Raw genomic sequence first — 24,267 nt, 5'->3', positions numbered from 1 at the left:
GACAGAAATAAGGCAAGCAGGATTTAGCCGTTGGCACAGAGAGTACAATTTTGAAGCCTGATCCAATGCCCATTGCAGTCAATGGGAGCTTGTCCTCTGACTACACTCAGCCCACTGGTGCTGGAAATAGGGGTGCTGGGGATGCTGCTGTGCCTGGCTTGAAGTGGTTTCCATTACATAGAGGGTTTATAGTTTGGTTCAATGGCTCTCAACACCCCCACTATAAAAATTGTTCCAGCACCCCTGCTTTAGCCCTTCGTTAGATCTGTAGTACCCCAGAACCTTATTTATCCCAATCTAATAGGGGAGATGAACTTTATTCTGATTATTGGGATTTCAGGTAAGAGTGCAAATGTTTATGTAAATGTTTCATGGCAAGGGATATAACCCTATTTTGGACAATGAAGATTTTATCTAAAAGAAGTTCTACTGTATTAAAAATAATATTTTTAAAACTATTTTTGGCTTGCTCAAGTGGACGTGTTTGCGCAGCATGATATTTTTCATCTGAAAGTGAATTAAAAATTCCCCCTTTCACTTCTTGATTCCAAAGTGTTTCATATAGTTTCATGCCCACAGGACAAGATACAATAATTCAAATTTTTAAAAAGGTGGAGGAAAAATTATTTGTGAGAAGATGCAGTATGTCTGACAGCATCGTCTTAGGCTAAGCATGGGCTTTCTCTGAGGTTTATTTTTTATTGAATGTTTGCTAAACTGTCCTATAACTGTCCTGTAAAGGGAGAGATGCTGTAAAATCTACAGTGTGTGTGTGTGTGTGTGTGTGTGTGTGTGTGTGTGTGTGTGTGTTTTGTCAAAAGGGCCTTAAAATTTGTGGGCACAATATTGTATGCCCAAGGTTTTCCACATGTAAAAATACAGATTAGCATATGCAGATAGCTTTCATACATACATATCAGGGAGACAAGCTTGAGGGGTACAAAGTTAGGCTCTCCATGGAACACAGTACAGATAGATCCCTGCATCTTCACAGAGTCCTTTGCATAATAAAAACCTTACAGACGAGGTATAGTTCAGTTAAAAAATCTGACTCTATATGTTCATGTACTCAGGGAACACATGACAAAAGAATTGTATTGAAGAGTGACTGTCAAGTCCCCTCATATTTAAGAGAAACAAGATTTCTGTTAAATATTAGAGAAGTTTATAATTCAAAATACAAACAATATTTCTAATGTAACAGAATTATATACATTGTGGTACTTTCCCTAAATAAAATCCTTCGTTCCTATTTGGTTCTAGACAGTTCGGCTGAGGAAGCAGGGCTTCAGGTGGGCGATATTGTGTTGGCTGTCAATGGAACTGACGTCACCAGCATGCCACATTCACAAGCTGCAAATCTGGCAAGAAAGGGTAAGCTTGACCTCATCATTAATTCCGTGAGACAGGATCATTGTACAGTGCAGAGAGCAATTGGACATGATGGTGAATAGACACCATAGAAAACTTAATTAGCAATTTTAGATGTCAGCCCTCTAAATTGAATGTGGAGTCACTTGTTTATCTAGGCCTTGCCAAAACATATGGGGAAATGGACAAACAGGCAACATTATTCTCATTTACTCAGTTTACCAAACAAATTCTTCACAGTTAAAGAATGAGAGAAATGGGAAGCTGATTTTAAAAAAATATTTTTTAAATATGCTTCAAAATATTGCTGCTATGACATATTTTTGACTTTTCTGGAGTAGACTATAATATTTGTTTGAAAACAGATAATTTTGTTTAATATCTTAAACAAAATCTTGGGATAAAAGATAAATGGCACACAAGTTAAGGATCTGTCCGAGGAGGTAGGATGCTGCAAAGGGATCTCACAAAACTGGGTGACTGAGCAACAAAATGGCAGATGAAATTTAGAGTTAATAAATGCAAAGTAATGCACATTGGAAAACATAATCCCTACTATATACACAAAATGATGGGGTCTATATTAGCTGTTACCATTGAAGAAAGAGAACTTGGAGTGATTGTGGATAGTTCTCCAAAAAATCCACTCAATTTGAAGCAGCAATCAAAAAAGCTAACCGAATGTTAGGAACCATTAGGAAAGGGATAGATAATAAGACAGAAAATATCGCAATGTCACTATATAAATCCATGGTATACCCACACCTTGAATACTGTGTGTAGTTCTGATCACCCCATCTCAAAAAGGATATATTAGTATTAGAAAAAGTACAAAGAAGGGCAACAAAAATTATTGGTGGTATAGAACAGCTTCCATACAAGGAAAGATTAAAAAGACTGGGGCTGTTCAGCTTGGAAAAGAGACGACTGAACGGAGATATGAGAGAGGTCTATAAAATCGTGACTGGTGTGGAGAAAGTGAATCAGGAAGTGTTATTTACCCCGTCACCATGATACAAGAACCAAGTGTCACCCAATTAAATTAATAGGTAGCAGGTTTAGAACAAACAAAAGGAAATATTTCTTCACATAACACACACTCAACCTGTGGAACTTGTTGCCAGGGAATGTTGTGAAGGCCAAAAGTATAACTGGGTTCAAAAAAGAATTAGATAAATTCATGAAGGATAGGTTCATCAATGGCTGTTAGGGTCAGGGACACAACCCTATCTCTGGGGGTTCATAAATATCTGACTGCCAGAAGCTGAGGCTGGATGACAGGGGATGGATCATTCAGTAACTGCCTTAGTTCTGTTTGTTGCCTCTGGCAGGATAAAACAGGATACTGGGCTAGATAGATCATTAGTCTGGCCCAATATGGTCATTCTTATGTTCTTTTGTCTGCCTTGTTTATGCCCTTCAGAAGAATGTTTTGCAAATGTCTCATTGTTAGTGAGTGCTTTCTGTAATTAAAAGGAGAGAGAGAGAGAGAGAGGCAGCAAATCACAGAAAGGAGCCCAGACAAGTGTTAAAATTTCCACTCCTGTGGCATTTGAAAACACAGCTTGATTCTCCTAATATTTAGAAAGAGAAACGAACTTTGTATTCTATCTCTACTGTCTATGGGTGTCTGTCTATGGTTTGACATCAGGGGTGTGATATGAGTGCAGTTGGAAACTGATAGCACAGTGAGATGACAAGATAAAGGTCTGGGTTAGATAAGACCCCAATTTTCTGTTTGCTCTAGGTGCTAATATTACCTACTTCTACTATCATTAAAACCTGAGCTAAAATGTCATGTGATAGAGAGCACATTCTGTGATACTGCTTTTGGGGCTCATGCCTCAAAGAGAGATGTCTGCTGACAGGGGCCTCTGAGACACCAATATGCTATTTATGTCTGATGTTTCCTCAAAGGGAACATTCACAGTCTGGCTCTATGCACCCATTAGCAATATCTTTGTTACTGGGGACCCAGGTTAGTATGGACAGCAGAAAGGTTACTTCAGGGCACAGCGTTTTGCAGAAACAAATTGTCAGTGATGATAATCATTCATATTTTTCCAGTAGCAGTAGTGACAAAAAACAAAATACATTCATGTTTGCATATTGAGAATCAATCTGCTATAGTCCTTTTAATTCTCCCACATATGATTTTGATAGGGGCTCGAGGGAAATTCAGTAAATTAAAATGTTTTTACAAAACAGTGTCAAAATTATCTTGACTCATAGCAAGTTTTTTAAATATTGAGGGCCCATTCATACTGTTAAATTTAAGAGTGTGCCAGCCATTTCCTGGAGAAATTCCTGTTCTTGGGGTGGGGGCTATTTAACTCACCCAGGAAAACTCTCCATGGTCTAAAGAAAAGGAGTACTTGTGGCACCTTAGAGACTAACCAATTTATTTGAGCATGAGCTTTCGTGAGCCACAGCTCACTTCATCAGATGAAGTGAGCTGTGGCTCACGAAAGCTCATGCTCAAATAAATTGGTTAGTCTCTAAGGTGCCACAAGTACTCCTTTTCTTTTTGCGAATACAGACTAACACGGCTGTTCCTCTGAAACCTCTCCATGGTCTAAATCTTGGCTTAACAGCAGTATTCCCAACATCAACTGTCACCATAAAGACATGCAGCCTTAACAGCAAACATTTTGCAAATGAAAATGTGTCATGGTCATAGCTTTCAAGGTTTTTTAGGGATTGCTGTCTGTCCTGGTGCTGCTTAGAAGTTCCATCTGTGTAATAAGGATTTCAGGTCTTTGGGGATAAATACATGCATGTGCTGATAGCATCAAGGTATTGTTTGATTATTGTAAAATAGTATCATAGCATTCATAGGAGAATCTGATCAGGAAAACACATTTTCAGCTAGCCTAGCAGTCTAACATCACTTTTGAGCAATTCCCATCAGCCAACTAAGGAGCAGGGGGGAGGGCAGGGACAGTGCACATGGGGCGCATATCCAGTACTCCATAGCCTGGAGGGTGGTTGATACAGAAGTTGTGGCAATCCAGGAGGACTCTTACATGCAAAGAAAGAATTCCCAAGGAACATATTTAAGAGATTAAGGGCTAAAGTTTCACAGGAGCCTCCTAACCTGCACCCACAACATTTCTGTGTGAACTCACATTTCTGCACACAAATCTGGATTTGCATTTACAAATGTCCCCTTCAGGTCTATATGCAGTTACCAGCTTTTTCCCTCAAATGTAAGCTTTGCAATCACATACAGGTACACATGAAAAATGTGCAGGCCTAACTTCAGAGGCTTCTTTGGAAACTGGGTCCTGAAGGTACAGTGCTGTCTCCAGTACAAAATGAGTTCAGATTTTTTTCCGTTCATTCCTTGTTTTATATTTCTACAAGGAAAGAGGACACACTTTTTAGTTTAGTTTAATTGTTATTTCCAGTTCTGCTTTGCTCTCAAATATTTGTAATGAAAAATTTCAGGCCCTGATATCTTGACCCTCTTGGTTGGATCAGACATCAGCCGCTGTCCCAGCACTCCCAGGCCAACATGTCGAGGATATTTGCACAAGCGAACTCACTCAGGGATACTGAAGGGCTGGAGGAAGAGATGGTTTGTGCTGAAACATGATGGCTGCCTTCATTACTACAAACACAAGAAGGTAAAGAGAAGAGGGTATGGTAAGAAAGCAAACTGTGCCATAGTTTACAATGGAGAGGTGCAGCAGTGTACTCAGACATGCAATGGAAGTGTGCTCAGATATATTGACATGTAACTTCTAGAACTGCCTTCACCTGGATGGGTATTTTCTGCATAGATGCTAAAAGGAGGCTCCCTCACTTCAAGCTGATGGCCAAATTCTACCTTCGTTTACGCCCATGCAACTCCTTTGAAGACATTAATTCAAGAATAGCAATGTTAGGCTTTGGTGAATTCTAATTCTATCCCGTGGTTAGGGTTCTACAGTGTGTTATGAACAAAGACAGAACACAGGCTCAGAGAGACATTAAGTGAGGTGGTAACTTTGGAAGTGCAGAAGCTCTAGACCCACCTCCTGAGATAAATATTTTTAAAATTAGCCATAAGCATGGGACTCCTGCATGTATGTGCAAACTTGTGGAGGGGCCAGCCACAGCAAGGCTGGGATGTACAGGTACTGCACAAGATTTATACCACAGCTAGCACTAGGCTACCCGAAAAGAAAGCCAGCTGGTGCCCCATAAGGGATAATGTCTGAACTGACCAAAATTTCTCCCAAGACTTCCACTGCAGTGTGGATCTCTGTACGCACCTTTATAATGGCATAATCTAGGTTTAAATCAGCAGACTGGTAAAATGGTGGATTACTGTTTGTGTCAAATATAAATATATGAGTGCTTCTAAGTTTCTTCTTCTTTGTAATTATATGAAGAGATTCAAAAATCTTTAACATAAATTACAGTTGTCCTTTAAATCTGCTTACCCTGAGCACCACTGTAATAGAAGTTCATATTTTAAATACTGCTGGACAGTTCCTAAAGGTTCCAATGGTTGCATTTCCACCTGTGTCCAGCAGGTGGAGCATTTTGATAATGGATATTTTTCAGAGCTGCTATGCCTAGAAGAGCAGCTGAATTAATCTGTTACACAATCCTATTATAGCACAATTTGCAAGGCACTTTAGTAGGTGTTGGATATAATGACAAGTTACCAGTCCCTTCCCTTATGTAACTTTGCAACAAAGTTACTCAAGCAGAAAGTTATGTTTCCAAAATTAAATATACTGATTTCTAAGTGTGTCTATTTTTGGTCTTTTGTAGTAAAACACTTCATAGCTTATAAAAAGATCCACATCAACCAGCTCAAGCATTAGTTGCCCCGTTTTAAAGCAAAATTAAATGCAGGAAGATATGAGGGTCAAATTCAGGCTACAGCCTTAGCTCTGTGGCGCTATGCTGAGTTACACCAGCTGAGGATCTATCTATCCCTCACTCTGGAGTAAACCCATCTTCCAGGGAGGTCTCTAGGCCAAATAACATAAATGGTGGTGTCAGCTGGCCAGAAAATATTTATAAGTAGATGCAAGGGATAAATTAGAGTAACTCACAGTGACTTGGCAGTCAATGGATGTGCAACGTAAGTGTATTGTATACAGTAAGGGGTGCAATGAGAGGCATAGCAGGCAGAAAATAATAGGAAGATGTAATATACAGCAGGCCCCACTCTCTAACATACATCCTCCTTTCAGTTGCTTTTCCTATTATTGCCATTTCTCCCCCCATCCAGTGCACCCTCTCTCAGATGTATGTTACGCACCTCCTGAATGATAAATCACTGGAGTACTACTGACATAAAACGGGAATGAAGCAGGGATGAATTCAACTCTTCATGTTTTCGGTTGTTCCTAATGTTCTCCTTTACATAGGACGAACATGTCAACTTCAGACAGATAAGCAATCACCCAGAAACTGAGGCCCTTTTTGCAGCAGTCTAACAGTGCCCATGGCATAGAACTTTTAGGAACAGGAAAAAGCCTACTGCTCCAAACACATATATGTTTTTAATTGGTCTATCGTAATTGTACCTTCTTGTGTAGGTGGTTTTTTTCTCTTGTATAATTGCAACCCTTAATCCCCTTTTTCAATGGAAACAAATCTAGCTCCATTTTGTACTAATTTATGCTTTAGGCTTCATCAGCCTTCTCTGGGAACTTATGCTAAGGCTTGTGCCAGCTTCCATCAGCATGGTCCTGGCATAGGCCCCTGTAATGGAAAGTCCATCCATGGGAGTACAGATGCAGCAGCACATAGCACCAGAACCACTCAGCCACCAGCCAAAAAATGTACATTGCAGGCCAGGGAAGGCGTATTGCCAAACCAATGGGGAACGGAGAGATGCTGTGAATCAGCCCATCTCCTCAGCTGCCTCCACTAGCAGAACTCCTACAGAGCCCCTAGTGGAAGAAATACCACCTACATTGAATCCTCCTGGTAGGCACTGGTCCCAGGGCAGTTTGCACCTTCATGTGGTGACATCTGGCAGCGGATATTATGCTTTTACATAAAGAATTTGAATTACTCCAATGTAAACTGGTGTGACTCAGAACAGATTTTGGTACTGTATGTCTAGGCTTATAACGGAGTTTGTGCACTGGACTAAAATGACCCTTTACAGTAGTTGTAACATTTAGTTAGCACTCAAGAGGCGGATTGGTCAGAGCAGGGCACATCACTTCTATTAACTACATGAGCTATCAGCTTAGCTCGACTCTGCTCAGGCCTCTGTTGGGCATGCTTAATACAAGCATTAGCATATTAACTCTGTTATCTTATTTGCATAGCCACAGCTACAGTTAGGGTTGCCAACTTTCTACTCAAACAAAACTGAACATCCTTGCCCTGCCCCACCCCCTCCTCTGAGGCCCCGCTCACTCCATCCCCCCTCCCTCTTTTGCTCTCTCCCCCCACCCTCACTCAGTCGCTCATTTTCACTGGACTGGCTCACGGGGTTGGGGTTGCAGGAGGGGGTGCGGGCTCCGTGGTAGGGCCAGAAAATGAGGAGTTCAGGGTGCAGGAGTGTGCTCCAGGCTGAGGCAGTGGGTTGGGATGCAAGAGGGGATGAGGGCTCTGGCTGGGGGTGTGGGCTCTGGGATGAGGCCAGGGATGAGGGATTTGGGGTGCAGGAGGGGGCTCTGGGGTGGAGCCAAGGGGTTCAGAGTATGGGAGGGAGCTCCAGGTTGAGGCAGGAGGTTGGGGTGTGGGAGGAGGTATGGTCTGTGGGCTGGGGGTGCGGGTTCTGGGGTGGGGCCAGAAATGAGTGGTTCAGGATGCAGAAGGTGGCTCTGGGATGGGGCAGGGCATTAGGGTGTGGGAGGGGAGGGGAGGACTCCAGCTGGGGATGAGGAGTTTGGGGTAAAGAAGGGTATTCTGGGCTGGGACCCAGGGGTTCAGAGGGCAGGAGGAGGATCAGGGCTGGGGCAGGGGGTTGGGGTGTGGGGGGACTCAGGGGTGTAGGCTCTGGGCGGCACTTTCCCCAAGCAGCTCCTGGAAGCAGGGACATGTCATTCCCTGGCTCCTACATGGAGGCGGGGCCAGGTGGCTCTGCACACTGCCCCATCCACAGGTGCAGCTCCCATTGGCTGTGGTTCCCAGCCAATGTGAGCTCTGGGGGCAGCACTTGGGGTTTGGGCAGTAGGCAGAGCCCCCTGGCTGACCCTACGCCTAGGAGCCAGAGTGGGAACATGCCGGCTGCTTCTTGGGAGCCGCACAGTGTGGATGGTAGCAGGGAGCCTGCTAGCCCTGCTGCACAACACCGCCAACTGGACAGTCCTCAGCCCAATCAGCAGTACTGACCAAGATCTCTTTTTGACCGGGTGTTCTGGTCGAAAACCAGACACCTGGTCACCCTAGCTACGATAGTAACTTGATACCTGTCTTTACAGTATTGACTCTCTAGGGACAGGAGATGTTGCATGTCTACTATACTGTTTAGCCATTTTTTACATTAATATTAGGGCTAGACAGAAAATGGAAGTGATTTCTGTGGAAATTTCTCCTTTTGGGGGGGGTGGGAAATCAAAATATTTTGGTTCAGAAATGCTACTGTGGTACCTCTTGCTTCCATTTGTATAGGTTAGGCTTCAGGGTTGGACTACATCTCCCATAATGCACCACAGTCTCTTCTCTTGTTGAGCGGAGGCAATATATAATCTGAGTCCCTGGCTATGGTGCATAATGGAATATATAGTTTAGCTGAGGAGCACAGCCCATAGAGGAGAATGGAGACATGAGAAAACCAAACTACAACTCTCATGAGGTACCATGGTAGCATATTCAAACTGAAATATTTTGGCATTCAGGTACTCTTTTTTTGGACAAAAAATAAAAAATGTCTGTGGAAAGCAGGCACTTTTTGCAAAAAAAAAAAAAAAAAAAATCATTTAGTTGAAAACTCAGTTTTCTGCCAAAAAACAGTTTGAACCAAGAGTGTTCTACCAGCCCCAACTAATATATAGCGGTAATTCACAAATTCAAAAAAATGATATAATGTAAATTTGTAGGCACTAAACTGCACCATATTTGTTACTTTATATTAAATATTCCTGAAGTATGAGGAAGAGTGGTGAGTGAACTTCAGAAAGACTTCACTGTAAAAAACTTTTAATTTATTCTTTTCAAGGGATTCTAAGGGATCCTTAGAAGCTCACCACGTATACAAGAGCTCACATTCAAAACACAAGTATAAGATGATGGGATGATTTACCTGCGGTTGGTCCTGCTTTGAGCCGGGGGTTGGACTAGATGACCTCCTGAGGTCTCTTCCAACCATAATCTTCTATGATTCTAAGGGGAAAGGATGGGCTTCCTGAAATATCTTGGACAGAGTTTATTTTTATTTTCACTGAAAATTCATATATGAAGCTGATCAGATTCAGAGTCAACCAACCCACTCTTTACTGCCACCACTCTAGAAAGGACTCATTTCTCCATTCAGGACTGATTAGCTTCCGGTAGTTACACTAAGGGAGCAACAACCTTCAGTCACCATCCTTATGGTGTTTGCATATAAAGTAGGATTCTCAGTGTAGAAAGTTGAACAACGCTCACAGACAGTGAGGGGGAAAACTTCAAAAAAGTTCTGAGACCGGATTTATTTTTATAGCTCAGATAATCATTTGAACAATCCCAGCCTTGGAAGGTCCTGCAGCCCTCCACCCTACAAAACTCCTTTCCCAAAGAGGCAGTGGCTCCTCCTATGTGATCCTGCTTTCTTGGTGAGCTATAGCAGCCTGCTACCCCCTCTGACAATTGCCAGGAGAGCCTGCTGTACCTTTTTTCTCCATCTGGCATTGTCAGTAGGCAACCTGATAGGCCTTTCGCTCCACCTCCACTGAGATTCCTATCAAACACTAGCCAACTAGTAATGGTTACACTAGAGGGCAATAGGAGCTAGCAGACTTTATTTAATTATTAATAAAACAAAAAGCTTCTAAATGATTCAGACCCATCAAACTGTGCACATAGCTCACCTATGTAACTACATGATCTTATTTCGTTAACCCTCTCATGAGCCCCTGTTCTTTTGTTATCCTTGCTTTTTGCATAATAGATTCGTACCGCTTGGGGGAAGGGTGTCAAGCTATGTGTTTGTGCAACTACTAGCACAATGGGGCCCCTCTCCTGACTGGGGTCTCCAGAAGCCACCACAATACAAATAATAATAACAATCTAGCAGGGGAGGGAAGCAGGCCCTCTCTACCTCTTGGGGGAGGGAGGATGTCTTCGCTCCCCCTTGCCCAGTCAGTCAATGACCTATAGGCCAGAAGGGACAATTGTGATCATCTAATCAGACCCCCTGTTTAACCCAACCCATAGAACTTCCCAAAAATAATCTCTAGAGCATATTTTTTAGAAAAACATCCAATCTTGATTTAAAAATTGTCAGTGATGGAGAATCCACCACAACCCTTGCTAAATTGTTTGAATGGTTAATTACCCTCACAGTCAAAAATTGATGCCTTATTTTCAGTCTGAATTTGTCTAGCTTCAATTTACAACTATTAGCTCATGTTATACTCTGCTAGACTGAAGAGTTCATTATTAAATATTTGTTTCCCATGTAACTATTTATAGACTGTAATCAAGTCATCCCTTAACCTGCTCTTTGTTAAAATAAATCGAGTTCCTTGAGTCTATCAGTATAAGGCAGGTTTTCTAATCCTTTAATCATTCTAGAGGCTCTTCTCTGAACCCTCTCCAATTTATCAACATCCTTTTTGAACTGTGTCTCTTGAACTCTTGAATAATATTCCATCAGTGGTCACAGCAATGCCAAATACAGCAGTAAAATAACCTCTCTACTCCTACCTGAGATTCCCCTGTTTATGCATCCCAGGATCGCATTAGTTCTTTTGGCCACAGAATTACATTGGGAGTTCATGTTCAGCTAATCCATTATGTCACCTACCAAATCTTTTTCAGAGTCACTGATTCCCAGTATAGAACCTCCCCCCACCTTTCAGGAGTGGCTAGTAGGCCCCTTTTGCCTCTTCTGGGATGGGCTTGTAGACTGACTCCACTTTAGTCCAGTTGAGAGGAATCCAGAAATATCTCAGCCTTCCTCCAATCATTTGTTTTGGCCTCAAACAAAGTATCAAACCATATCAAAACTCTCAAAAGGGTTGAACTGGGTTAAGTACTATTATTGGGTTACAGGGTTTTTTTATGTGGAGCGTTTCTTATTTCATCCAAACCAGTTCCCCCACTCTACCCTTTGGAACTAAAGAAACTGTAGTCATGCCTTCTGCACAATCTTCTTTTCTCACTCAACCAGCTACCCAGTACTCCTTGGGAGCTCCATCAGGTAGAGTTCTAACTAACACGAGCTAGTGACAAGAAAGTGTTCCTCATTGTTACTAGGATTTGTATTTGACCTCATAAAGACTCCATATTTTTCCTCTAACCACCTGATTTATTTTAAAGAATGTTGTTTTTTTCACAACCCTCCCTGCCTTGTTATGTTTAGATTGTAGGCTCTTTGGGACAGGAAATATGCTTTTATCTGTGTTAGTAAAGGGTATGTAAATCTAGAGCACGGCATAAATGTTTTGTACTAATAATTATTATTCATCTTCTTGCCTTAGCAGTCTTCGTACAATAGGGACACATGCTGCATCAGTTCATACAGTTCTTGTCAACCATTAGCTCTCCCTCTTTTTCTTTACTCCAAAGAATACCTTAAAGTACAATGTTGCAATACTTATTTATTTAAACTATTTTTAAACACCTAAAAAACATGAAGCCCTCTCAACTGCTTCTTGCGGTCTGATGGTCCTTTGAAGAGCTCTTTACATAGGTACCTTTTCAGTATGGTCTTCCTAATAATGCACTTCTTCACTTTTTGATAGATCCAGTTTCTAAATTAAGTCAATGGGATCTGAATAAGGCCTTTTGGCACAGTCATTTCTTCTGGGTATAATTTCTGCAAGTAGAAGGGAAGAACAGTAGATAGATCTGGCACATCCCTCTCTCTTTTCTAAGAGAATTACAAATTATGCTCTTATTTTTACTCAAGAGTTATATGTCCATGTCAACTACAAGATAAAGCGTGAAACATTATGTCCCCAGCCTCAGCTCACTGATGAAGACAGATTCTTCCACTTAGTGGATGTAAGACATTCTTTAAAACAATACACAGAGGACAAAAGTACTTTCTGGGGGCCCATTTGCATATCTCCTTCCAACAAATTAGTTGGATTTACCAATTTCTAAGTATAGCTAGGGCCAGATTCTGATCACAAAAATATAAGTTTTACATTGGTGTAATTCCTCTGACCTCAACTAATTTACTCCAGATTTACAGCAGGCTAAGTGAGAAGAGAATTGGATCCTCTGTTTACAACAGATAGGGTACAGATTGCGATTTTGAGCTCTTGTTTTAGTTCATATCAGCAAACACTGAGAGGTGAAGGGATGTCCTCCTTCAGCTCTATTTTCCAGACATGTGGGTCAAAAACTGAAGTTATCCAACCTGAAATTGCTTTTCCATAACACAGAAAAATTATAAAAAAAAAAAAGTTAAACTAATTGCCCTGATGTTCTTGCAGTTGTTTATATAATAATTTGCCCATATGGTGGTTGTTGAAGACTTATTCTCGCCCTTCACACATTTGTGAAATGATATCTATTGCAATAGATTTTAGTCACATTGTCTGCAAGGCCATTTTGTCTTCCCTTCAGAGAAATGATGTCACTGGCCTACATTCTGCAAACAATTATGTATATGAGTAGCTTTATACAAGTGATCATCTCATTGGATTCAGCAGGGACTACTCATGGGCATGTCTGCAGTATCAGGGTCAGAGTGGGAACATTGCGCCAGATGCTCAGCATAAATTGCTGCAGGTCCATTGGCTTCAATGGAGCTACCATTATTTATCTGATCCATTGCTTCCAGGTCCTTCCCCTGGGAAGTCAGGCACCTGGGTGCTTTTTAAAATCTCTCTGGTCTCCTATCGGCATCTTTAGACATCTAAATACTTTTACAAATCTGGCCCTTAAACTCTCTCTTCCCCCACCTTTGAATCCCCCACTGTACTAGACACAAATTAACCCACAGATATCCCAAAGAATGTTAAGTCTGTGGAACCTGTATTCCTCTATTTATGTCTGGTATGTTTTTGTTAATGAACTACGTACACAGTATTTTTGATTCACTGGGGAAGTGATGGGACAGAATTCTTCTTCCCCATCATGGAAATGTGTTTGGTTTCTACCAACAATAGGGTACAGATCTCACACATTTGAAGAAGTGATTCCAGTTATTTATTATACAAGAAGCTCAACACACTGGAGTTAAATACAAACAAAATGGTGATGGAGGATCATAACTTCCAAATTCAAGACTTCAACCATTTGGGTTTATAATCAATTTGTCACCGAATAAAAAAAATTAAAAGAAAATACAGCATGTGGCACCGTGATTCTAGAAAGAAAAAGAGTGGACTTCATAGGATTTTGAGAAACCAATGAGAAATGTGTATTTAAAAAAAAGGAAAACTTAAAACACTAATCTCTACTGTCTTGATATGTCCTTAATACTTACTGCCTAGAGTTTTAGCATCAGCACATATAGGACAAGAGGAGACCGAGACAGACACAGGCAGGTAATTGAAATGGAGACTGAACTAAAAGTCATTCAGACTGTAGTATATGGGGAGCTACAAAGATGACCATCCTCAAATGTGAAAGTATGGCATTTATATATGTCTCCAGAAGAAACTAACTGGCATTTCCAGAAATTACAGACCACTTGAATTATAGTCTAGATTGAGTTAGTGCCCTTCAGTTGCTCAGACTTTATTACGTTTTCATTTATTCCATCTGCTTTCTCAATTCCACCAGTTCAGAATGGTGTGGTGCTTTGTAATCATACTTTTTAAAATAAGGAAGATGATCTTGATGGCAACATTTTGGATGGCCTGGAGGTGGGAAAATTGACAGAATGGATGGTGGAGAGAAGGAGGCTTCTGTAATTAGGCTAGGAAATTACCAAAATATGGATTAATGTCTTGGTTGGGAATGGAACAAATTTTGGAGATGATGTAAAGACAGAAGTGGCATGGGTAGGAAAAGAGGTAATTGGCTTAGTTTGCAGCAAGGAAGATTTAGATTTGATATTTGGAAAAAATGTAACTATAAGGATAGTTCAGCTGTGGAACAGGTTACCTGTAGAGGTAGTGGAATCACTGTCGCTGGAGATTTTTAAGAACAGGTTGGACAGACACCTGTTAGATCGGGGGGCTGGAAAAATTTTTATATTGGAGGTGTTGAGAGCCACTGAACCAAATTGTAAACCCTGTAGCTGATGGAAACCACTTCAAGCCAGGGGATGCTGCAGCACCCATGGTGTTAGGGATGATCTAAGTATATTTAATCCTGCCTCGGCATGGAGGGTTGGACTAGATGACTTCTTAAGCCCTACATTTCTATAATTCTGTGATCTAGGGAGGGCCTGGACATGAATGAAGATGGAAACAGAAGAATAAAAACTGATACCACTCTTCCATTTAGATCCTCCAGCACATGCAGCCCAAGTCTCACAATTCTGGCCTTCCATATATTTCTTTCACAGTTATAATACTCTGAAACATGCCACAGAGAAACCTGCAGTAGGTACACTGCTGCCTTCACTAAGGAGTCTCTCTGTACTCCCAGTATCTCAGGGAAGGAGAAGACAATACACTTTGTATCAGTCACCGTAGTTATATATAGCACAGTTTAAAAAAAATTGCATTTTGTAGGCTCCCAGGTTCAGTGCCTGTAGGAAGCCCTGAGGCACAGGGTGACTGCGTGACAGCTTGAGTACTGAGGGGAGTGAGGAAAGAGTGGATTGTGCATTTCACAACAACAGAATCTCCTCCCAGCCAATAAAGATGATTAGAGCCCAGTCTAATAAACAAGTATTACATCATCTCGCCTGAATGAGAGATGTTGTATCACGTCTGTCTCTATTACAAAGCCTATGCCAATCCATCTGAATAGTTCGATCGATCTTCTCTTCTCTACATAAGATATATTTAATGCATTGAACTCTGTGGTAGCTAGATGCCATATAGATAGTTATGGAGCACCAGTTCCAACCAGGAGGACCCTAATCTAGGTCTCTCCCTCATTCATGGTGGTTTCTTCAGTGGAATGGTTTTGCTTTGTTTCTTGGATGGTTGTTGCTAGCCAGCGTGCAACTGCCTTTATTAGGAGATGCCTGTGTTAGTAGATTTGCCCAACATCTTTCTTGTTCAGAATAACATGAAAGCATCAAATTTCTGTTTCTTTTTGGACCAAACAATGCTTAATATTAGCAACATTTACACACAGACAGACACATGCCTCTGACCAGATGGATGCAGGTCTACTTTCTTCTGCTTTGTTCATATCTGAGTTTGACACATCACTTCACTCCCATGCTGTACAGAACAGGGGAAAATTAGGAATAATAAAGTGAAAACACTTCCTAATTGGACAGAGCAATTTTCAGGTAGCTTTAACGTAGGTAGCCCTCTACTTTCCAAAATGCCAAATCAGCCTCCACTTCACCTCTACATTTTGGGACTGTGCACTACAGAGATGACAGCTTAATACAACTGTGTGAAAATCAGACAATATGGTACATGCTCTCTGTTGATTGCACACACACTCAATACAGCATCAGAATGAGAGAGAGAGTCCTTTTAAATTATCCTAATTTCTTTTGGTATATTCAGATTCCAATTACTGTAACAAGAAAGAAATCTTCTGCCTACTGTGTGTGGACCTTTCACAGCCTTTCAGTCTGACAAAGATCCAATCCTTTGTTCTCTTATACAGGCCCGGGTATTCATTGCTAAGCCTAAGCTCTTCATATAAAAGGCTTAGCTATAAATAGATTTAGGACTGAGCCATTGCCTGTAGAGATACCACTTGTGTTTGTTCTTCATTCTTGCTCAGAGCTTTATCATCACAGTCAGGGAGCTGCCACATTATTTACAGACAGCATACAATCTGATTTCTTCTGTGCACCTTTCATGCCTCCCACTGCTACAGGACATATTTCTCAATTTACATTTAAAATGCTACTGACTCCTGAGTCTCCTCCATTTCCTCTGAATTCCTCTCATTGATAAATAAAAAAATACTGTTCACTGATGTGATGCATAAGTTGCATTTGGCAGACCAGCAGGTTGCATGCTATTACCCAGAGACCTAGTCACACTCTTTTCTTTTTTCTTGGCCTGTCTCAGCTATTTTTCCTCTCACTAAGATTTATTCCTCTTTTTAGATGTCTATTGTTTTCAAAAATTAAGTATTTTTACATTAAATTAATATTTGTGAAAGGTGCCATGTGTACAGCTCTGGAGACTAAAGTCTTTTATTTATTGACAGGAAAAGTAAGTCTCATGCTCTCCCAGTAAGTGTGCCCCACCCTGTAGAGGAGAGATAAAAGGACGCCATAAAGGAGAAGGCTACAGCCAAGAAATTATTGAGATTCAAATCCGAATTTTAGGCAGCAAAGGCAAAGAAGAAGGGGCTGCTTTTAGAGATGTTATACAGGGAGCAGCAACAGGAGTCAGCGAGAGACTCTGAAAGTTAGAAAAATAGGGAGAAGTCAAAGCTGACCCCAAGGTGGAGAACTTGAGTGACAGGGAGTTTTCAGCTACAATGGGAAAGAGGGGAAGGGTGATGGTTTAGGAGGAAAGAAGAGTTCAGTTTCTGACATGTTGAGTTTCAGAAAATGGGAGGACACATAGGAGGAGATAACAGGCAAAGAGGTACTTTCCAATTGCCACTAAACCAAAGCTGATCCAGTGATCTGGAGATGGCTGCCTACATTTCCCATTGCTAGTCTCCTGAGCCGCCCAATCCCTCACTTTCACTTTTTCTAATGCTGTTTAATTTTTTGGCTGCATTTCAGATTCCCTTTCATAATATCTTTTCTAGGACTCAATTTCTTTCTCGGTAAAGTTATTTTTGCACCATCTCCTCAGGATTTGCCTTCTCTTGAATAGCTTATTTTTAATCTTTTATTTTTTATCCCTTTTCTTGATTTTGAGTTCACTTGCTGCAGATGGAATGAAATGTGCTCATATAGCTCTCCAGTTCTTTCCTCTTCTTACACAAAGCAGCTTAACTAGAATAGTCAATTTGACTCTATTCAAACAAAATCCTTTGATCATAGCAAATCACTTTGAAAATGCTCTGCATGTCATTTACTCACTGGATGTGTTTACACCAAATAAAATAGGGCTGGTTCGAGAACATGTAGCTGTGCACGCTATATTACTGACCAATTAATTCAATGAAGTGTTAGATACACACGTCCATCTTTTTCACTGGTCTCTTTCTAAGACTCAAATAAGCTTTTGCTTTTACTGACTGATACGCTTTGCTAAATGCTTTCCTTTTTTTGGAGAAACAGTTCCCTCGAAACTCAAGCTAATCAAAAACAGAACTAGGAGGTAACAAATAAAGGACATTTGATCTTACTTTGAAATGTAAACCCCAGATCTGATCCACCCACTTTATGAGCACATAAGGTTGAAAGGGAGTGAAAATGATTGCTTGGGAGTCAGCCATCTAGGGGTCCATAAAAGGGAACATACACCTGAAAGCAGAAGGAGTTCTGCATGGGCTCACTATGAGAGCACAGAAAAGGAGCTGGAGGAGGGAAGGTATGAATCTGCCATTGTATGGGTTCTATGGCCTATCCCTCACTACCACAGCAGTTGTCCAGGCCATTAGCCTGTGGGCTGGAGCAGGGGACACAAACCATGAGCTGAAGTTAGAATTCCATCACCTTGAATCCTGCAGAACTCCTTGTTCAAAGACTGCTTATTCAGGGGCAAGGTTTGGAGCCTGAACATATCGTTCAGTTATGCTGATATTTCATTGTGTTTTTTGTGATTGAAAGTATTATTTATAAAGTAGGTCACACAGCACTGACTGTCGGGAATGCCTTTCAGATATTGTACTGGCTTTGACTTTGGATGCTATGAAAGAGAGGGAAAAAAGCACAAGGATTTAGGAAATGTGCTTACGGGTGTGCTTTTAGATTCTACTTTTCAAAATTAGGTAGTTATTTTACTTCTGCAGAAAAAGGCATGCACAGGTGCAAATGAGTAATCACATATGCCCAGAGGTTATTACATGCACAAATATTCATTTTACACACACAGCTGGATACTTTGTGCATGCCAGAATTTGTTTGAGTGTATATTTTTCAGATGCAACATAAGCACTTCCTGTGGTTTTTGAAAAATTGTCCCTTATTGATAAAGGTCATGCAATTTCATAATAATTCATGCATTTTTAGTTTATAAAATCCCATTATTTGAGCATTATGCTAATAGCACTAATGCTGCCCCTGTTTCCCAAAAGTAATTGTCAGCTTCCATTTTGCCACTGGCAAATCTGATGCAATTGTCAGCACTCCAGTAATAGTTAAAAAGCAAAGCAGTTTAAAACACTTTCCAAAAGACTTTGAAATGGGCTCTCTTGAAAGTTGTCTGATGCTAATGGGGAAAACTACTGACTTAGAGATTGACATTAACGGCCATATTTTCAAAAGCACTGCAATCTAGCCTTTTAATTTATGCACACGATTTTGGGAGTGCAAGAATTTGGTACCTCAGATCTGCACAGTTAGAGTTTCAAAGAAATAAGGTAAGGGACAAGCCACACTGGCTTTCAAAGAGGCTTGTGCTCCTAAATCACCCATGAAGATGCTTTTGAAAATTGCTGTTGTGCCCCCAAAAGTTGGAAGATGCGTGAACACATTTTGCTGCAGCAAAAATGGTTGCGAGAGCAAAATTGCAGGGGCAAATTTAGAGGCCATGTTTGAAAATTTTGTCTTGAGTGAATCGACAGGGAGGGGAGGTTTTCTGGAGCCTCCAGCTGCCACAAAAAATGAAAATTAGGGGAGTATTTTCAGAGGCACAAATGTCAGTTTGGCACCAAACTCCTATTTGTGCCTTTGGAAATGTCTTCGTTAGTTTATCCCAGGCCTTGGGAAAGTGATAGTTTTCATATTTCAGGAAACAGTTAAATTCCCCATGATTGTGCTCTGAAGACATGGCAAAGCTTCCTTCACCTTTATCTCATCAATTACAGGATGAAGGAAAGTGCAAACCTCTAGATGTAACAAAGTTAGAAGGTGCGGAAATTTGTGTTGACAGCAGCCTGGGTAAACCATTTGTGTTTAAATGCATGCCTCAAACTGGAAACAAGATTTTCTACTATTGTGCAACTTCAAACCAAGAGATGAAAAGGTAAACAATTATTTATATTACTGTTTTTTCTAGAGCTTGTGGGGGTGTTTTGTGCAAAAATTTCTCTAAAAGACACCTGTCACTCATCTATAGGAGTGAGGGTTTGATTTTGAAAGGTCCCAAAAATTATTTTTCAGCTTTCTACAGGTTTTCAGAACAAATAATGTCCTCATGCCACTCAGGATTTCCCTGGGTGAAAACATGCCTGATTTTTGTGACCTTAAGAGAGAATCACCCTCACCCCACCCCACACATTCTTACCGCCATATCCTCATCCCACTACTTAAATGGAATTGTAAATCCTCTCATGGATTTTTACTTGTTTATACATAATTTCACACTCAAGTATAATGTCACTCAATGTTTTGGCCAGCAGAGCACTGAAAAAGAGCACAGTCCCTTCCTTACCATCCCCTCTGCTTGCCCTGTCACATTTGGTTTTTTACCCCATTTTAAAACTTGTAACCCACTTACAAGAGTCTGTTGGTCTCACTGCCCATAGCGTTGGTTTTGTCTCTCACTTAGGGAATATTATCTACACAGTAACTGGGAGAGTGCTTCCCGCTTCAAGGAGCAGTGTGGCTGGGGGTAGCAAGGACAGCGGCTCAAGCTAGCCCACCCAGTCTCCCCCGGGAATGTACTGTCCATGCTGCTCCCAGCCACATTGCTGTTTTTAGTGCACTAGCTCAAACAGAGCTAGCATGTGTCTGTCTGCTGGAGCTTGGAAGCACACTCCCAGCTGCAACATAGACATAATCTTAGGGAGCTTTTGAAATCTACTGCTTTCTTTCAGCTGCCACCCAGGGTTTTAAACTGTTTTAAAAAAAAAACTGCATGTAGGTAATGTTTCTTTTAAGCAACACTTTCAGACAGCCTGACTCATTTTAAGACAATCTAGCATCCATTGTCAGAGCAGTTAGGATGTGTTTGAAACCAGTTTTCCTTGCTTTTTGCTTTCTTTTGTATTTCCAGAAATGTAAAGAGATGAAGGATGGATTATTTGATACACCCAACCTCATCTATCCATCCATCTATAGCTCTGTACTTACATAGCTGCTATTATAATAGTATCTGAGCACCTCCCAAGTAATTAAATCTAGAAATAACAACAACATGCGGTCTGCATAGTGTAGTTGTGGTGGGGTGATCATACCAAACAGTTGCACAACCTGGTCAGGAAATCAGTCTCCTTTGTTTTAAAATACCCAGTTTGTTGTAGTATTTTAAGTTTACCTCCAACTCTTACTCAGCCTAGTAATAAAAGAAACAGAAAGTATTGTTAATTTGTCTACAGATAAACTGTATTAAAAAGAATCCATTTTCTGTAACATTGCTGCACTTATAATAAGCCTAGTCTGTTGCTGGCAAATTATTTCTGCTGCTAGTTAGAAGTGTCATCTTGTAAATAACGCTCTAAGCCTATGTGTGTGTTTGTATATATAGTTATATATTTTCAAGCCTTAGGATGGTCCTCAATGTTGCACGTGTCTTTGAAAGATGTCCATATCAGCAAACGAAAAGACTCAGTGAAGGATATTTGTTCCATTGTACCAAGCCAAGTTATTCTTTTTTTTCTTTTTTCTTTTGGCATTTTGTAGGTGGCTGGAGGCTATGGATAAAGCTGTGCATCCTGTCCATCAGGTAATGCTTTATTATTTGGGTGGCAAACTAATCTAGTAAATTGAGCACAAGATTAGGAAACAGGACCTCCTGAGTGATACTCCTGTCTCTGACACAATGGGGGCTGCAAGCAACTCAATCTCTCTGTGTGTCAGGTTCCCCATCTGTGGAATGGTGTCTGTTACACTTCTTTGCCTCAGAGTTGTATAAAATTGGATGTAGTGAATGCCAATGAAAATGAGGTAGGATCAGAAGAGGCTAAAAGAGGGAAAGAACAAGTTAAAAATTACTTGGACAAATTAGATGTTTTCAGGTCACCAGGGCCTGATGAAATGCATCCTAGAATACTCAAGGAGCTGACTGAGGACATTTCTGAGCTATTAGCATGGATTTGTCAAAAACAAAACACCTCTCTAAGTGTCTGCGTCAGGACAAACCAACCTGATACATTTCTTTGACAGGGTAACAAACCTTGTGGTTGGGGGGGAAGCGGTAGATGTGGTACATCTTGATTTTTGGTAAAGCTTTTGATACTGTCCTGCATGACCTTCTCATAAATAAACTAGGGAAATGCAACCTAGATGGAGCTACTATAAGGTGGGTGCAAAACTGAGGGCAGACTTTGGTCCTTAGCATGGTCCTTGGAAAACCATTCCCAGAGAGTAGTTATCAGTGGTTCAGAGTCATGCTGGAAGGGCATAATGAGTGGGGTCCCGCAGGGATCAGTTCTGGGTCTTATTCTGTTCACTTCATCAATGATTTAGATAATGGCATACAGAGTACACTTATAAAGTTTTTGGATGATACCAAGCTGGGAGGGGTTGCAAGTGCTTTGGAGGATAGGATTAAAATTAAAAATGATCTAGACAAACTGGAGAAATGGTCTGAAGTAAATAGGATGAAATTCAATAAGGACAAATGCAAAGTACTCCATTTAGGAAGGAACAATCAGTTATACACATACAAAATGTGAAATGACTGCCTAGGAAGGAGTACTGCGGAAAGGGATCTGGGGGTCACAGTGGACCACAAGCTAAATATGAGTCAACAGCGTAACACTGTTGCAAAAAGAAGCGAACATCATTCTGGGCTGTATTTGCGGGTGTGTTGTAAGCAAGACACTAGGAGAAATTCTTCCGTTCTACTTCACGCTGATTAGGCCTCAACTGGAGTATTGTGTCCAGTTCTGGGCACCACATTTCAGGAAGGATGTGGACAAATTGGAGAGAGTCCGGAGAAGAGTAACAAAGATGATTAAGGGTCTAGAAAACATGACCTATGAAGGAAGATTAAAAAAATTGGGTTTGTTCATTCTGGAAAAGAGAAGACTGAGAGGAGACATGATAACAGTTTTCAAGTATGTAAAAGGTTGTTACAAGGAGAAGGAAGAAAAATTGTTTTTCTTAAACTCTGAGGATAGGACAAGAAGCAATGGACTTAGATTGCAGCAAGGGAGATTTCAGTTGGATATTAGGAAAAACTTCCTAACTGTCAGGGTGGTTAAGCACTGGAATAAATTGCCTACAGAAGTTATGGAATCTCCATCACTGGAGATTTTTCAGAGCAGGTTAGACAAACACCTGTCAGGGATGGTCTAGATCAATGCTACTCAAAGTGGTGGTCCACGGACCGGTGCCAGGCTGCGAGCCATGGGCTGCCTGTCTGCGTGCACATCGGAAAAAAAAATTGCCGCTCCCCCACATCAGATAGCTTGAGAAGCACTGGTCTAGATAATACTTAGTGCTGCCTTGAGTGCAGGGGACTGGACTAGATGACTTCTCGAGGTCCCTTCCAGTTCTATGATTCTATGCCATTTGCACAAAACTCTTAAAATATACAGCACCACACACATGCTAAGGACCAAAGTCTGCCCTCAGTTATGCACAAAGCTCTCGTTGACTTCCATGGGAGCGGTGGGTACATAATTAAGGGCAGAATCTTTAGATGTAGCAGGCTTTTTTTGCGAAACAGAGAAGGGGGTTGTAAATGTTTGCCATATAACCTTCCTTGCTGCTTGCTTTGATTTATCCCAAAGTTGGGCCAGGAGATGTATTGTGAGACTGGCAATGTCATCCTCAGGTTTTCATTTTGAAAATTGCCCTCTCATTACTCTCTTTGAATCATACCACCTGTCAATAATTGCAAAAGGGTCATATGTCTGGTATATAATTAATTAGATATTGTTCTTGTTATATGTATTACCGTGGCACCTAGGAGCCCCAGTCATGTGACCAGGACCTCACTGTGTTACGTGCTGTACAAACACAGAACAAAAAAAATCCCTGCCCCAGAGAATTTACAATGTAGTACGAGGCAAAGGACAACAGATGGTACAATATAGATAGACAGGGGAGAACAATTGAAACAGCATTGCCTGTGGTCTCAGCACATCAGCTTCCTGAGGATTTCCTCAGTGTAGTGGGAATCATTACGTGGTATGGAGCCATATTAGAAACTGTTGCCACCTCTCTAAGTGTCTGCGTCAGGATCTTCGACAAGGAAAAGGATGCGTGGTTGATGTCATTTCAATATTCCGTCTGCTGCCACCAATGGTTTAAACTGATTAAAGAAATCTGATGTAACTATAAGCCATCTGACTCATTTTAGGCCATTCTAGCATCCACTGTCAGAGCAGACAAAATGCATTGACAACAAAGTTTGCTTGGTTGGTGTTGTGTGTGCGCATGCGCTTGGTTGGTTGTTTTTTTGTCTGTTTGTTATTTTCAGAAGTGTAAAAAGATGAAGAAGGGTAAATTATATGATACACCTCAACTCCTTTTTCTATCTGTTTATATAGCTATGTATTCTTGACACAATTTACAGCAAACAGTTCCTGAACACCCCCAAGATCCAGGAGCTGCAAAGACTTCTTGAAGCCACCTTTGCCAATTCCTACCTTCTTCCACTACAGAGACATTCAAGCTTTTAAAAAAAATATATTTATCTTGATAGTATCCCTTTAAATAAGGGTAGATTTTGAGCCTGTTTGTTCTCTGGTCTTGAGCCTTAGCTGAGATCATTCAAAGTT

At 41.0% G+C, this 24,267-nt stretch overlaps 1 protein-coding gene across 2 annotated transcripts in view; it reads left to right on the top strand.

Moving 5' to 3' along the window:
• The window catches only part of LOC125637190 (uncharacterized), a 62,787-nt gene that overhangs the window by 31,511 nt on the left and 7,009 nt on the right, over positions 1-24,267 (top strand). For both annotated transcript variants that reach the window (XM_048851383.2, XM_048851382.2), the window contains exons 5-8: positions 1,264-1,374; positions 4,822-5,000; positions 19,462-19,619; positions 21,218-21,260. In XM_048851383.2, the coding sequence (XP_048707340.1) occupies positions 1,264-1,374; positions 4,822-5,000; positions 19,462-19,619; positions 21,218-21,260 (491 nt within the window). The remainder of the gene's footprint in view (positions 1-1,263; positions 1,375-4,821; positions 5,001-19,461; positions 19,620-21,217; positions 21,261-24,267) is intronic.

This window comes from Caretta caretta, chromosome 5 (genome assembly GCF_965140235.1).
Source record: "Caretta caretta isolate rCarCar2 chromosome 5, rCarCar1.hap1, whole genome shotgun sequence".
In the NCBI taxonomy this organism is placed as follows: Eukaryota; Metazoa; Chordata; order Testudines; family Cheloniidae; genus Caretta; species Caretta caretta.
The sequence above is the reverse complement of the archived record's forward strand: the minus strand, read 5'-3'. Positions and strand labels throughout refer to the sequence as shown.